The following is a 16,015-nucleotide window of genomic DNA, read 5'->3' on the forward strand; positions in this document are numbered from 1 at the left end:
ATTTGGCATTGAGAACCAATCTATGACTGGAAGATGCATGCCATGGGTTGCAAGGACTAAGAACAATTAGTCTGGAGTAAAATTCCAGTGAGCTTACAATGTGAATAACCTACTGCAACTTTTATGGAGGAGATCATCTATTTTTTTGCTGCTGAATATTAGCTTTATACGAGTTCCATGTGACAAATGTAGCGAAAAGAGCCTTTGACAACGTTAAGAAGCACTGAGCATTATTTGGAGGCCCATGACACTATTGCAAGATCCACTGGTCATCATTGCAGTCTCTCCTATTCCATAGCAATGCATTGGAGTCCTCCAAGTCCAGGATATCTAACAAGCTAGTCTTAAGCATGGCAAAATTTCTTGTGAGATGAAGACTGTCTGAGAGAAACTAAGTTAAAATTCTAATTTGGTCTCCACATGTCTTGTCTGTAATCCACAGGAACTGAGTTCTCACCAAAAGACAGGACTTTGAGGACAGTCCTCCTGTTTGGCATGCCTGGCTGGGGTGTCTTTGCTGTTTCTCTGATCTCTCCTTGAAAATGAGCATTGAGCTCTAGGCTGTTGAGCCTACTCAAGGTTTGTCTCTTTAGTGGCCTGTTTCCTCTCCTCTTTTATCTGGCCATGAAAGAAAAGGTTCAACAAAAGAGGCTGCAAACTGAAAATGGCATACATGAATAAAGGCAGATATCGAGAGAAAGGCATCTCAATCTGCAAGCTGTAAATTAATGGATGCCATTTATTTAAACTTAGGCGTCATATGAGAGGCTGACTCCAAAGTGTGACCCAGTGGAATTCTCAGGTGAGGAGTCAACGGTGTGCTAACATTGCTGTAAAACAGCCATCAAAGTAGTTAATGTAAAAAGAAAGGTCTGTTAACAATTAGGTTCTGAAGCTGCTTGACTAAACAATATAGCATATCTGCAAATCATCCAAACTGGGGAAATTGTTTGAATGAAACTGGTCTTTCTGGACTAATAGATTCATAGATGCAGGAATTTCACAAGCAGCAAATGATGGAGTAAGTGGAGACAGAAAAAACTCTGGTTGCAAAATCCAGAAAAAATCTTTGATTGACGGTTGAGTATAGCATTGTTAGATGAAGAGAGGAAGATGACACTTGTTAGCATGAACCTTCAAACATGGAAGAGTGGAAAATAGAGACATCTCCTGTGATGCAATGATTGAGCTGGCTAAGCAGGCTGAGACAGCAGTGAACATGGTTGTGGATCTAGCCATGTTGGGACAGGGTTATCTACAGATGTTCATTGTATATGTTACTGATGCACTGGGATGAGTTCCTAGTGTCCAGGAATGGGTGTCACCATATTACTGGTATCTTTGATCTGCATCTTTGATTGTTTCTCCTTAACTCTCTCACTTATTCAAGTTAATTGCTTTGACATTGTTGCAGATACATCCTTAGACCAGTATAAGCACACATCACAAGTATGGTCTTAACTGCACTCCATACAATTTTATACAACTAGAGTTGTACACTTCATCCATCTTGAACCACTGCACTCCCACTACATTTAATCCGGCCCAATATGTTTACAACTTAAAGTTGAGAACAAAACAATGGTGCATGCATGTGGAATTAATGAATTACTGCACTGAACTTACTGTGAAGTGGATGGTAATAAAAAGAAAATTGCCTATGGAAATTACATGCATGGCCTTACAACATGGAATACCAGAAATATCACTTTCCAGAATTCATAACAAAGCTGAATTTAATTGATAGTGCTATGTCCCTAGGGCAGGCAATTAGACTAGTGCTGACATGCATATGATAAAATTAGACAAATGAAGTGCAAAATATTCTTCTATGATGAAGATAGACAAAAATAAAAATATTGCTGGAGTACACTTCCCTGTTGCAAGAAAACTCTAAAGTATTGCTCTACTGATGAAAGGGTACAAGTAAATTCAGTATTTGTAAGGTCCTGAGAAAAAGCATGCTTTCCTGCACAAATGGAATAGTAACTGACAAAATAACAGAAATTTGTGCCAACTGCCTCTTCCAAGGGGGGACCACTCTCATTATCTTCAGAAGCAGACAACATTTTGCACTTCTGTTGCTAAAACAAGCCAAAAGACATGGCATAGACCCTTTTAAGCCCAAAAGGACGGGATATGCAAGGTAGCAGATATACTCTTAATGTATTATGATCGAGCAATGTATCTGAAGAGATTAGTGTTAGGACTGGTCGGCCTAGAGTCAGGATAATGTGACTGGGTGGGACATCATGCTATGTCTGCATCATGATGCCCTAGTACTAGATATCACTATAAACTGCCACGCTGCAGACATCATAGCGATATGACTGAAATTTTTTTAAAGCTATGTTAAAAAATCCAAATCACACACACACACACATTTTGAAGAAATTTAAAAAAGAAAACAGTATGAAAAACATTTTACCAATAACTGTATATATGACTGTATCATAAAGTAGTATATTACCCTTCTACCACCAGCAGATTTTTTCTTGCTGACAGATGTGGATTGTTCATCAAAATAGTGAGATGACTCTTCTACTTCCAGGTCTTCCTCTACTGCTGCACTTTCTTCAAGTACTGTTAAAGTAGAAGAATATATTATCTTGTCATAGAATATACATGTATTTGTGAAAACGTTGACACTGGTGTCCATGTAATATTCATAAATGTACAGAATAGAGGATCATATCCCAAACAAGTCCCAAAGGTTCCTTGGAATGCCACATTTTCCCTGTAAACTGTGCCAGGATATACACGAATTTCATAAACTTTCACCCCAAACTACGTCCTTTTTTCTTATATGTTTGTCTTATCCAACTTTGATATGTCATAGTGAGGCCATTATGCTTAGATGCATTCATAATTGTAATCGAAGGATTTCTTTCTTCACAATTCAGGACAAAACATTAATGCAGTTTTGTACTAATAACGTCCCTTCTCATTTATACATTTTAAATATTTTTAGACTTTCAGGCTGACTATACAAATGAAATTCAATCCATACTGAGATTCAAAAAATTTGTTTTCACTGCATCTAAGAAGATTCATGAATGAACATCTGACAAGACACCAAAGTAGTTCCAGTATGAATGTGTAATTTGCAAATGTGGACTGAACATCTGTACTGTACTGAATGCCAGATCTGCCATGTAAGATTAAACAGGTATGTAATAAAACATTTTAATGATGATAACAATATTGTTACTGATGAAAAAATAGCATCTGTCCCACTCTCTGCTAAACCTAAGCTTTACAAGAAGCATATTTTGAAACCTTCTTGTCCATCCCTCAATTATGCAACAATTATGTTATACCAATAGATCAATTCAAGACACAATGCACAAAGATACATCAATGTAGATAACTGGAACAGCAGACGAATTTCCAAGAATTTAAGTTACACGGGAATTATTGCTGATGTAGATAACTAGAACTATTACAACAGCAGATTAATTTCCATGAATTTAAGTTACAAGAGAATTATTGCTGTGGTTTGTTTCCAACTCACAAAAATAATACCAAGGAAGATAATAAATTACCAGTATTTATGGAGAAAAATTTAGAACTTTTCCTCAGTGACAGAAGAAGTAAGATATATCAGTCTCCATGGCACACTTATGCAATAATGCAGATTTATAAAACTCACATGGAAGCATGCAGGCATAATTGGCAGTAATATCTAGAAATCTATCTGCTCTATAACGCTGAATCTTCTGCATGGGTAGATTTTCAATGGTAGACATTTCCTCTATTGTGAACGGAAGCTTCCTTGCCATTTCCTGAAGGCACTTTGCTGGGAAGATAATGTCATATTTCCCAACTCCATGCTCCTGAGCTGCAATATACACAATACAAATAATCAGTTTAGATGACTTATCTGTACTGATAAATATATGATAAAATGGAACTGTCAGATAACACAACTTAAAACCCATAAATGAATGTGACGTACACTATAACCTACTTTGGATAATATTACTTCTCAAGATGACAATTACATCGTAGTCTCATTAATCTGCATGAACGGCTGCCATAAACAAAAGTTAGAATCAAAGATTCTACCATTTATGACATATTACTTAAGTGCTGGCTAAATAAATGTTAACTGGACTCACATTCCATGTACTTCAAGGTAAAAATGTGTGAAACATGGACCTTAGGTTAAATCTGAAACTTTGTATTGTGATCAAGGTCTGGACATTAAAGCAGTTTAAAGTCAAGGACTAATTGTTTTTGGCTGCCAACCTGTTGTATTATACTCCAGAAACAGTAGCTTCTCACACTTACGGTATCATAAAATGTGCATTTCTTCCCTGAAACAAATAAAATCAGGCAGGTGCCCTAGGGTTGACAGAAATCCATGACAGGATAATTTTAAGCTATTTTAGTAGAAACTGGTGGTATCTGACATATGGTTCAGCTGAATTAAATGGTGCACTGGCATATTTTGTGTGAATGTGAAAAGTGTTTAGGCTAAGACTCTAAATATCACAACCAGTCTGATGTGGTAAGATACTTTTGAAGTGAATGCCATTCTATCATTGATCTTTTTAATAGAACTTTTTACTAACTGCCAGAGTTACTTGAAGGAAAATAAGTGCCAGCTGTAGGATTCCCAACTGGTTACTATAGAAGCCACAACAATACTAAGGGAGCCAACCCAGATCTAACTGACAGAACATCAGCTAGCTGATTCTTTCCCATGGGAAACATTCAGCAGGTGGAAAGAATTGGCTTTTACACCAGTATTGATGCTCATAGGGGATCATGTCATTTCTTATTATGTAAGGGATGACACTCTTTGATTTCTCCTGAAACCGTTTAAGATTTGAAACCGAATACTTCAAGCTACATGTCACAGTGTAACACCATCTTCCATCTTGATGGGCCAGTACATAGCAAACCTCATCCACCATCTACCATCTTAGTGTACCAGTTCATGCATGGTTCCCACCAAAGTTCAGCTCTGAGATTTGACATTTTACACCACAAATATGACTTAACATGAATGGTAGTCTGTTTTCTAATCTGGGTTTCCTCCAAATATTCAAACCATATATTTCACGTTTAGACATTTAGGTTGGGGTGTGGGGTTGAAGCGATTGCCTATGGATAAATTGGAATTTGCCATCACCATGCAGTAGCAGCATATGTTAGTTGCTTACCAGCTTGCCTAGCAAATTTAGTGTCACATTAAGTCATACCTGCATGAAACTGATAGAAAAATGATTTTATTTTCTCAGAAATGTCAAGTATTACAATCAGTCTTTCACCCGTTGACAAACTAGATGAAACTACAGCACAGATGAAACCTGATATGGTACTCGCTATTTGCACTTCCAGTCACATGACAACACAAATCTCAAACTAAACATTGAAAATCCAATAGTCATATTATATCCACAACAAACTCCTTTCTAATGGTGTTGTATACAAATTCAAATATATTAAATGATAGTCAGATACCCTTTTTAAAAAACCCCAGAAAGAACAAATAATTCTCAACATATTTATTTCAAGAATGACCAGAAACCTGTTGCTGTCACAGAAATGTGGACAGTCGGGTTCATCAAGCAAAGCCCACATGTCATTGTGGTAATCACTTGATAGAACAAACCCAGGTAGTTGCCCTCAGAATAAATATATTGTGAATTTTGTGTACTTTAATTTTTTGTTTTTTATTACAAACAATATATAACTTTTCTTTAATATTGTTATTTTTTCTGCAACATTTGAAATGGGTTATTAATGATATCAAGTGACTACTAGACCTATGATGTCATGAACATGTGGATTGTGAAATTTGTCTACTCGTATGAACTAACAATGAAAATGGTGAGTACCAGGTCAAATTACATCAACACCATAGAATCATCTCATCTTTCAGCAAATTAAAAACATAAAAATTGTCATTCTCACAATTTCTGAGAAATAAATAATTTTCATATATTTCATGCAATTATGATTCGGTACCTTCTATGTAAGAAAAGATCAATATTGAGCTGTCTGTGAAATAACCAGTCTAGTAGACAAAATCCAAACCACTGAGCATTTGGATTGACTAAAGAAATATGTTTATGGCAAGCACTCAAATAATCCATACTACAACCTCTGAATATTCTGGTCAGAACTCAATAAATTTAACTCACAATCACTTTAGTTATGACTCAGTTACATAACTGTTTCTTTCAAGACAGAAAATTCCTGGATTTTCCCCCATCTTTCAACAATATTTGCAAAATTCACGAACTTTCCAGTTGGGAAAAAAGTTATCATTTCTCCTGACTTTTTTTCTACTTCCCAGTAGTGTAGGAACCCAGAACTCTGAGGAAGAAGCTGAGATGGTTTTTTGATAGATTTGCTACAGAAGCAACACCATTACTAACATAACCATGTCAGGCACAATTTAGATGAAGCAGGTTCTTGGAAACATTCTTTGTAAGTTTAATCAAAATTGGCTCAGCTATTCAAAACAAGAAGTCAAAACTATGTTTTCTACTGCTAAGAAAGCAACAAAGCTGTTAGGAAAAACACTTTGAATATAACTTTGATAGAGTGTTTACTTAATTCCAAGTTTGATCAAAAACGGCTGAGCTGTTCTGGAGAAAATTTCAAAATAGGTTGTTGAGCCAGCCCTGACGAAAATTTGACAGGGTATGTCCTAACAAACATTCCTACAAAGTTTCACCGAAAGTTGCCCAGCTGTTCTGAAAAACAAAGCTGAAACAAAGGTTTTCGACCCAGTTGCCAAAGATACCATAATGTTCCTAGGGAAGCCACCCCAAATATAATATTTATAAAGCATGTCCTAAATACTTTTACTCTATGGTCTTAAACTACGTAATAAAAAATGTAAAACCAACAATTTTTATAAAACTTTAGATATAATTTAATTCTTTCAGTTAAAGAAATGAAAATGCAAGAGAACTTCCAGTACAGTGTGACCCCACTATAACACAGTGGTTAGGGTCCATAGAAACCATACTGTTTTGTAAACCAAACCATCTTTTTTGTTCCCATCCACATACAAAGGTAAGTCTAAAAAAATTATAATGATTACTAGCAAGCGGCTATCAGTCTGACACTATTTCGTTCAAAAGATTCCTTATGAGATAGTGCCTCATCCAGTTGATCTCCGCTACCAGAAATGTCAACAACAAAACAATATGCAGATATCCCACAGCATACATTACTCAGGCCAGATGTCAGCATAAGCAGATTATGACAAAACAATGCACTGTTAAGATGGTTTGTCAATATGAACAAAGAATTTGTTTATCTAACAATAGATAAATTCCAGTGCATTTTATATCAAGTTTGCGGCTTCTCTTTATGGTGCCTCTGAACTTCCAGATTATAATGGCAAGTGAGCATTTGAAAGAATTGTCTCGTCTTCATGCCAAGCATGATGAGAGTGTATCAAAGAGTTTAGGAAATATAAAATGAAAAATAAACTTAACATATAATTCTACTGTAAATTTTCCATGATGGTGACCTTGATCCTTAGGTTAAAAGGGCAAAAGGAAAAAACAACAGAACACAAACCTATTGTTTTGGCAAGTTCAACCAACTCATCATAGCACTTCTCTAGCAGTTTTTCCTTCTCATCAGTAATCTCTTTCCCAAACTTAGCCACTTCTTTCTTTCCTCTACTCTTCTTATTTTCCTTTATATGTATCTGCAGTGACACCTGCAATATAAATGAGGGTAGTTACCATAAAAGCTGTAAGCAACCTTTAGATTACCGTATTCTGCGTAGTATAACATTCACATTTTATAGGAAGGTTTCTTATTTACAGGAGGGGGATGTATTTTACTGTTGAACAAAAATTTTACTTTCTCCTATGCTGTTCTGACAAAATGATCATGGCACTAAAGTTACCAATTTGTGTAACATTCATTGTGAAATATGAAACTCCCTGCATTGTTATTGCATTGTTTACTAGCATCATTTAAGAAATAAATTTGCTGTTGTCTGACTGCTTATGTCAACATAACGAATTTCTCACATAATTATGTAGTTTTTTGTTCCGACTCCTCACAAAATATGAGACTTGTAAATTTTTTGGCATGATTAAGTTATAGCTGTACAAGAAGCCTCACCGATTTTTTTCTTTATTAATTTCTTTAGTCATTGTTAAACTGAAATATATAAATCAATTTTAATATTCCCACCTCATGCATCTCCTTTGGATGACATTTGTCTATGAAGGTAACATAAATACATATTGTGAAATAAAAGAGTAAATATGCATAAGAGGACCATACTAAAAAAGGAAACTTTTCTGCTCCCTTTTTTGAGCCAAAAAATACTGGTAAATTTCATAACTTTTTTTTTTAGCATGTTATTTAAGATACAAATCAAAGTCTTCTACACTCATTATGTTTATTGATTTCTATTTCACGCCAAAACAATGACCTCTGAACATGGGATGTTGTTGGAAATCACATAACTAATGGTCCTTTTGGCTACTTCAAACTGAATTGGCATTTTGTTGCTGTTGCACTATTTTTACCATTAAAGTTTTTTTTATGTATCTTATTCTAATCATACCAGTAGTGTACTCTTAAAACAATTGTCAGAAACAACCTGCAATTTTAAAATTTTTTATTTATTTATTGTTTTCATTCTAGGACCTTTCTAAATTTTACCTTATCTTGCACATATGAATCAAATGTTTTGGAGAAAGACCTGCTGGGATTGAGATTAAAGATACACAAGGACTGAACATTATTTATATCCAGCAATATTTTCTTGTTTAATGTGCCTGAATATTGCCAACTGATCACAGACTGGATGCCATAAGTGACAGGAAAATATGAAGATGTATTGCTGCTTATAAATAAAATAGAACAAAGTATTTAATGTATTATATTCAATTCTATTATGAGAAAATGTCTCAGAGTGAGTGTGTGTGTGTGTGTGGAAGGTAGTAATAGTATGGTAGAATCTACTTATATGTGATGCATTTACAAATATACACATATATATCCAGAAATAAAAGTAGCTATTATCTATAGAATAAAATCAAAGTCAAGTACATTTAAGAACAATTTATTCATTCACTCTTTCTTCCAGCTGCAACATTAACTTCAACAAAAGTGTGGCATCTACTGTACAATAATACCATGGAGCACAACACAATATATACTATGTCTGTCCAATGGATAATGTGGATAATGCAATTTATAATGAAAATTATAAAACTAAAAATATATTGGTAAAAATATTACAATAACACATTAGATAGTGCAAGCCAATATACATGTATGTTCTGAACCAATGAAAATCTACACCAGGAACTGATAGCTCGAACTGTAGAGCATCTGCCAGCCAGACAAAAGAAATTTCACAAGGGAACCTTTTTTCTTTCATTACTCAAATTCTTCCATACAATAAATATATCCAAAATCAATCTTTATCAATTTACCAGTTAGAAACTATGTTTACCAGTACTAATTGCTGAAATTTCACAAACAAGTTTAATCATATAAAATATTTGGGAAACAAATGTACAGAATCATCTGCCATAAAATGTAAATTGATGCAAGTGCAAATTTTTTAATTGCTGCCTGCCCAGCAGCCTTACAACAGCATAGCTATTAACCCTCCAGACTCACAATTAGTGAAAAGAGAGATACAAATCAGTGAATTTTGAACACAATTAGTGTAAAATTATACCATGACACTAGCTCCATCCACTTTGATGGTCAGTACTGCATTTTATGAAAATCTCCATATAAAAATAAAACATTATTTACAATGATTACATTTACAAATTTATTTGCAGCCAAATTTACTGATATACACAAACTTCAAGCCATTTGTCATGATTTGATGCTGTGACAGACTTGAACTTCCTCAACTGGGCTAGGGTAAATTTGTTTAAAACAGTTCAGGCTTCTTGCTTGGTGGTTGATCTTGATGACTAAAATTTTGTTGCAAATTTTCAGCACCTAAGGAGGTACTAAAGTTGTAGTATTTTTTTCTCACAATAAGGAAATACCCTTTTACTGTCACTGTTGTTTATCTCCAACTGAGAAAGACTGGTTATATTCAACAGGAAAACTCATAAACAATGGGCTTGTTATTCTGTTTTTTCTGCATTTAATTTTGAAATAGCGCTCAAAGGAGGGTGGGGGTTTTCTCCATCCAGCATGTACATCACACTTATTTAACACCATTTTCCAACTCAGAATCACTCCATTAACACTTTACAAGTTCCAATAATCGGATATAACTTTACAAATCTTGGTCATCATCACTATCATCAGCCAGTATGTATCAAAGGAAAATATCATTAGCAGATGAACACACTGAGAATAAACCATTTTGGATTTTCTGGGTAGCCAATATTTTAAACACCCATTTGTAAAATTTTATTGATGTAAGGTTCAAACCATTACATAATGCTTGTGCCAGGGCCCTTTGTGCCAATCAGGAACCCAGATGTGTAAACAGCTACCTACATGAGAAAAGACAGATGTTGTGACAAGCACTTTAAGGGTGACTGGTTAAATAAAAGTTGTACACTGCACAAAGTAAATGTTCATATGCACGACTTTAAACCAATTTGTGGGAGTTATCATGCATCACTATTCTCCAAGGACAAGAATTTGTACAAACTGTATGTGATTCATGCAACTGCTCACCCTGGCAGCATCTCTGCTGGTGTTTAACTGTACACCTACAAAATGTTGTGTAACATTGATGATAGCACACATTCCAAATGACAAAAAATGAAGCAAAATCATCAAGAGTTTCAAATGTAGGATAACACATGCATGTTACATGACAGAATTAAGTTTTTCAACTAGTTCTGGATTAAAAATGGGGTGCATATTCTATATTAGTGTGCATAACACACAATGAATACAACATTAAAAACAAATAACTTCCACTATATAACCATTGATCAATTCATCAGAAGTCACAGAATAAAATAAAACCTCTCGCAACTATTACTGCAACAAGATACGTAGTTCAATGCTTTTTGTTCTGACATTCATTAAATAATGGTACCTATCCAGACATATATTACGAATATTAGAGTAATTTTATCCTCAATCTTTCTTTTGGTCTTTCTCTTCTCAAACATTCCCAAAATAATTTGTTGTAAAATATAGGTGATTATAAGGTTATGTAGAAAGAGGCCCAAGTGAGCCTATGTTGCTTATGGGGAAAAAAACCCGTCAAAACTGGTTGAGCCATTTTTTAGATGCAGTCATATTAAGACTGTTTTGTTCTTTTCTATTTTCAGTAAAGCTAGCCATATCAGAAGATGGACAGGAATAAATCACATCTTTAAATATTATGACAGCAAGAACTATCACATTTTTTCAAAACTGGTCAAGCATAAGAAATTTTTGAAATCTTTTTCTTAAAATGTTTGCCTGATTTTTAACAGCTGCAGCACTTTAATGATAGAAAACTCTCCAAGTTGGTTAAACAGTCTGCAACAACTAATACAAAAGGAAATGTACTGCTGTATGTAGTCATAGTGACAACATCTAATGGTAAAATGGCCTAAATGCTACTACCGTATTTACCGTATATGTTGGGACACCATAAAGTAATTTTTAAAGTAATTTTTTTGTGCACTGTATCTTCTGGGACACATCGTTTTTTTCGAGTCGTAAGTTGTGGGACACCTTTTAAATCATTCGAAAATTACATGTTGGAAATTGCACTCCAGCTGAAATTTTATTTTAAAAAACATAAAACTCTGTGTACTTGAGATAAAACTCTTTAATCCACTGCAGCAGCATCTCATCAACACAACCCTTCTCCTGCACACGTAAGATCTATTCTTTTGGTACATGAATATCTTTTTTAGCTTTCTCATACCGCGAAAAATTGTTAGAGGCAACACACCACCTGAAGCGGAAACTCAAGGACAAATCTGCACTAGTCTTGCTAATTCTCACACTTTTGATGCCCATCTTATCATCAGTCCATCCAGGAATGCGATCAAAGTACACTAGAGTTTCATCCATGTTAATGACCATTTTGTCAGCAAAATGATGTTTCTCTTCTAGCCTTCACGAATTCATCACGTGATTTTATTTTCTCCAAATCTTCTGGATGGTGCTGGGTCATCTATGTTCGTGCACGAAGCACTATATTGTGTAACTTTAAAAACTGTTCCATTGTTTCACTTCATTTTCAAAATTTTTGTGAATAGTGGTGAAAAGGAACCAAAGTTAGCTTTCATATCTCGACCGTCTTTGTAAATTCAAAACTATAAAAAAAAAATCGGCACACTTAAAAGAATCAATAGTCGGCTTCTGAGGTCAGCTTGCTTTGCAATAAAATAACCTTGGTATTAATATCTTTACAAAAAATTTGGCTTCCGAGTCCAAAGTCGGCTTGCTTTGTAATAAAAATAACCTTTGTCTTTGCTGTCCTGTCGGTAAGTTCAAAGAAGAAGTTTACTGCTGGCTGCCAGTTGTGTTTATTTGCCATCAGGGCTTCTATGTGCTTGGCATCTGTAGTAATAATCAATACAAAGGTACACTGATATCTGCGGGTAAATAGTAATGATACTTTTGTAACCCATGCCGTCAAAAAGATTGTCACTTGCACTCAAGTGAATGTGTTTTCAAATAATGATTTTTATTTGTCAGATACTATCATACAGTAGACCTGGATATAAATTAATCTTGGCTATTTTGCACCTAACACCGTGCCATGCATGAATGGCAGTTGTCTTCAATATATCAGTTGATTATTTCCCTCTCGTTTGCGAAATCGTTTGCTTCTCTTCTGGCCTTCACGAATTCATCACATGATTTTATTTTCTCCAAATATTGCTGGGTCATAGACATCTGTGCACAAAGCACTATATTGTGTCACTTTAAAATTTGTTCCATTGTTTCAATTTATTTTCAAAATTCCCGTGAATACAGTTGAAAATGAACCCAAGTTTACTTCCATAACTCAGCCATCTTTGTATATTCCAACAACAAAAAAATCAGCTCACTTCACGGAATCCATAGTCAGCTTCCGATGTTGGCTTGCTTTGCAATAAAATAACCTTTGTATTGATATCCATTAAAAAAAAAAAAGTAACCAAGTTTGGCTTCTGAGATCGGCTTGCTTTGTAATAAAAATAACCTTTAGTCTTTGATGCCCTGTTGGTAGGTTCAAAGAAGGAGTTAACTGCTTGCTGCCAGTCGTGTTTATTCACCACCAGGGCTTCTATGTGCTTGGCATATGTGGTTACAATTAATACAAAGGAGCATTGATGTCTGCGGGTAAATAGTAAGGATAATTTTGTAACCCGAGCTGGTGAAAAGATTGTCACTTGTACTCAAGTGAATGTGTTTTCAAATGATGATTTTTATTTGCGACATACTGTCATACAGTAGACCTGGATATAATTCAATCTTGATTATTTTCCACCCAACACCGTGTCATGCGTGAATGGCATCTTCAAGATATCGGTTGACTATTTCCCTCTTCTTTGCGATTTTGTTGGTTCCAGTTTTCAGTCGGATAACATGTTCAAACCTTTGAGCACAACCAAACACAACTGGTTCTCAATGTTAATGCAGTGAACAACGTGGTGTGTGGTATCAGACATAATTGATACATGCTACAGTATGGAAGCCTATGCCACTTATATGGATTTCGTGGAAATATTTTATTCTTTAATGCTCATGTTGAAAAAAGGAATAAATGATAACAACACAAGGTTAGTTTCTTTCTTTTTATTATCAATTATGCATTTTATTTCTCTATTTTATTGCAACGTGCAGTGTGTGTGTGTGGGGGGGGGCAAGCACAAATGCAATACAAATTTAATTCATTTCTTAAGTCTTGGGACATATGACGAAAGTGAAAAAAATGATTCACCATAAGTTCTGGGACAGGCATATGTGGTAAATACGGTAATCTAAAATATCTGATGCAAAGATGCTCTCTAAGAAAATGTGGACAGTATGACATATGCCTGTCAGACTGTGACTAAAACCAGTCATTTTGATCTACAAATGCACAGGTGTGGAAAACATTAGTTTGGAGATCCTCTATGCAACACTATGATATATATGAAATTCGTGCTATTTCCAGTTATTGTGCCAATATTTGATGGCAACCTAATATTATTTGTGTTAATTTAAGGCCTCGATGCTCTGAAACTCCAACACATATGACTTATTAAAGTAAATTAAGTACAGGGACCACACGAACAGTGTCTGTTGGGTTATTATTCATGGCAGCAGACCTGCCAAGCCAGATGAGTATGTCTCAGTAAGGCAGTTGATTTTTTTCCGTAAGATTGACCAGTTTTCAGTAAGGGTAACAAAATATCAATAATTGTTATCGTAAAGCTGGAAAACGTAATTAAAATTTTTAAGCGTCGACGATAAACATTTTGTTCAACTGAAAATTTTGTAAAGTACACACAGACTTTATTTATCACTAGTGCAATTGCACAAACTCTAGTTCCAAACCCTATGCAGCTCAATGGCTTGTTGCTATCTCTCAACCTGACATAATCCTTGGAAATTCTTTTCCATTTCACATGACGACGGCAATCATATCTCCTGCCAAGTGAAGTCCAATAAACGTAATTGTGTCCTTTCCAGCTTTTATTCACAATAATCTGAATACTCCTTTTTATTCTTCTGTGTTGATTATTAACACTTTTTTAGAAGCTTATTTTCCCTTTGGTCTTAACATGCATCGCTTTCTGGATGCCATTTTTAAAAATTCTGTAATTAACAGTTTGATCATGCAGATTCTTTGCATGAATAAGTGCAATTTAAAGCGTCTGGGGTACTGCTGTAAATTAGTCAGGTTCCCTGACTAATTTCATTAATTCTAAGATGAAACCTGGATCCAAATAAAACACAGATGAACCAATTATCCAGATTTTTTGTCAATGAACATTTCTCCATAGGTTTTGCTAGCATGCCATAAACCCATATTTTAAGGGTGATTTTCATAAGACTTACTGTAAAATCGTAAGAGTTGGCAGGTCTGTGGCAGTCATTCTAGGTTTGCAAATGAACGTCTGGTAAATAATACTGTTTCAAGATCCATGATTTAACCTAATTAGTTCATTACCTGAAATGCATTGTCTTTATTTAGTCAGTATTATGTGTATTATTCTAAAAGAATCAACTTTATATGATGTTCTCTTACAAAATTATACAATGACCATTAGTCTAAACAGAATAAAGCAACCATATTCACATGTCCATCATGGTTTTCATTGAAACAAGTCATTTTGAGTTGGTCTTTTTGAATATATGCATGTATTTGTCTTTAATAGAACATCTGCTCAATAATGGCTATATGGTACCAATTAAAAGAAAAATTCTAAAAATGTAAAGCTGAAGAAATATATCCCCCCAAATGTTAAAAAGTTATAAACGGTACTGTAAACATGAAGTTTTACAAGATTTTAAATTCCAAAGACAACATGATTAATGTCTTACCTGACATTTTCTTCTTATCAGATCATCAGCTTTTGGTCCTTTATGTATATAGCAGACAGTGTGCTCCTGTACTGTAACCTGAAGTTTCTCTAACAGAAATCCATCAATCACCAGCTTCCTCAGCAAACGTTCCACATCATGCCGACTAAGTCCCTGGTTATCTGCAAGACTGTATGCAGGCAGCTTGTCATGTCCTAGCTCTGTGATACGGCTATTCTTTGATCCTACAAAAAATATCAATGTGGTGTAAATGGCAATAGAATTGATATGCTGCTAAAAGGCAGCATTATGCATATTGCAGGATCAGAATATTATTTGGGTTTCGGATTTTTTGTTTTATGTATGAAAGGTAACTGTGTAATTGAGCTAAATGCAAAAGCTTAGTATGGATATCTATATCAACAACAACAAAGCCATCAGAACAGTGTCATCTTTGTCTTGCCTATGCTTTTCAAGCAAGACAAAAACTGTCTTAAAAGGTTCCTACACAACATAAAGTGATGATAACAACAGTGTTTGTAAAGGAGTGGATCTATATGAATGGATTACATTCTAAGGTGAA

General features: G+C 34.8%; 1 protein-coding gene across 1 annotated transcript in view; it reads right to left on the reverse strand.

Moving 5' to 3' along the window:
- The window catches only part of LOC149801020 (uncharacterized), a 118,881-nt gene that overhangs the window by 14,813 nt on the left and 88,053 nt on the right, over nucleotides 1–16,015 (reverse strand). The window contains exons 21-24 of the mRNA XM_089955045.1: nucleotides 15,454–15,677; nucleotides 7,552–7,696; nucleotides 3,653–3,841; nucleotides 2,471–2,583 (exon numbers count right to left, since the gene is read on the reverse strand). Coding sequence (XP_089811171.1) covers nucleotides 2,471–2,583; nucleotides 3,653–3,841; nucleotides 7,552–7,696; nucleotides 15,454–15,677 — 671 coding nt within the window. The remainder of the gene's footprint in view (nucleotides 1–2,470; nucleotides 2,584–3,652; nucleotides 3,842–7,551; nucleotides 7,697–15,453; nucleotides 15,678–16,015) is intronic.

This window comes from Sinohyriopsis cumingii, chromosome 4, assembly GCF_028554795.1.
Source record: "Sinohyriopsis cumingii isolate HCF-2022 chromosome 4, ASM2855479v2, whole genome shotgun sequence".
Lineage (NCBI taxonomy): Eukaryota > Metazoa > Mollusca > Bivalvia > Unionida > Unionidae > Sinohyriopsis > Sinohyriopsis cumingii.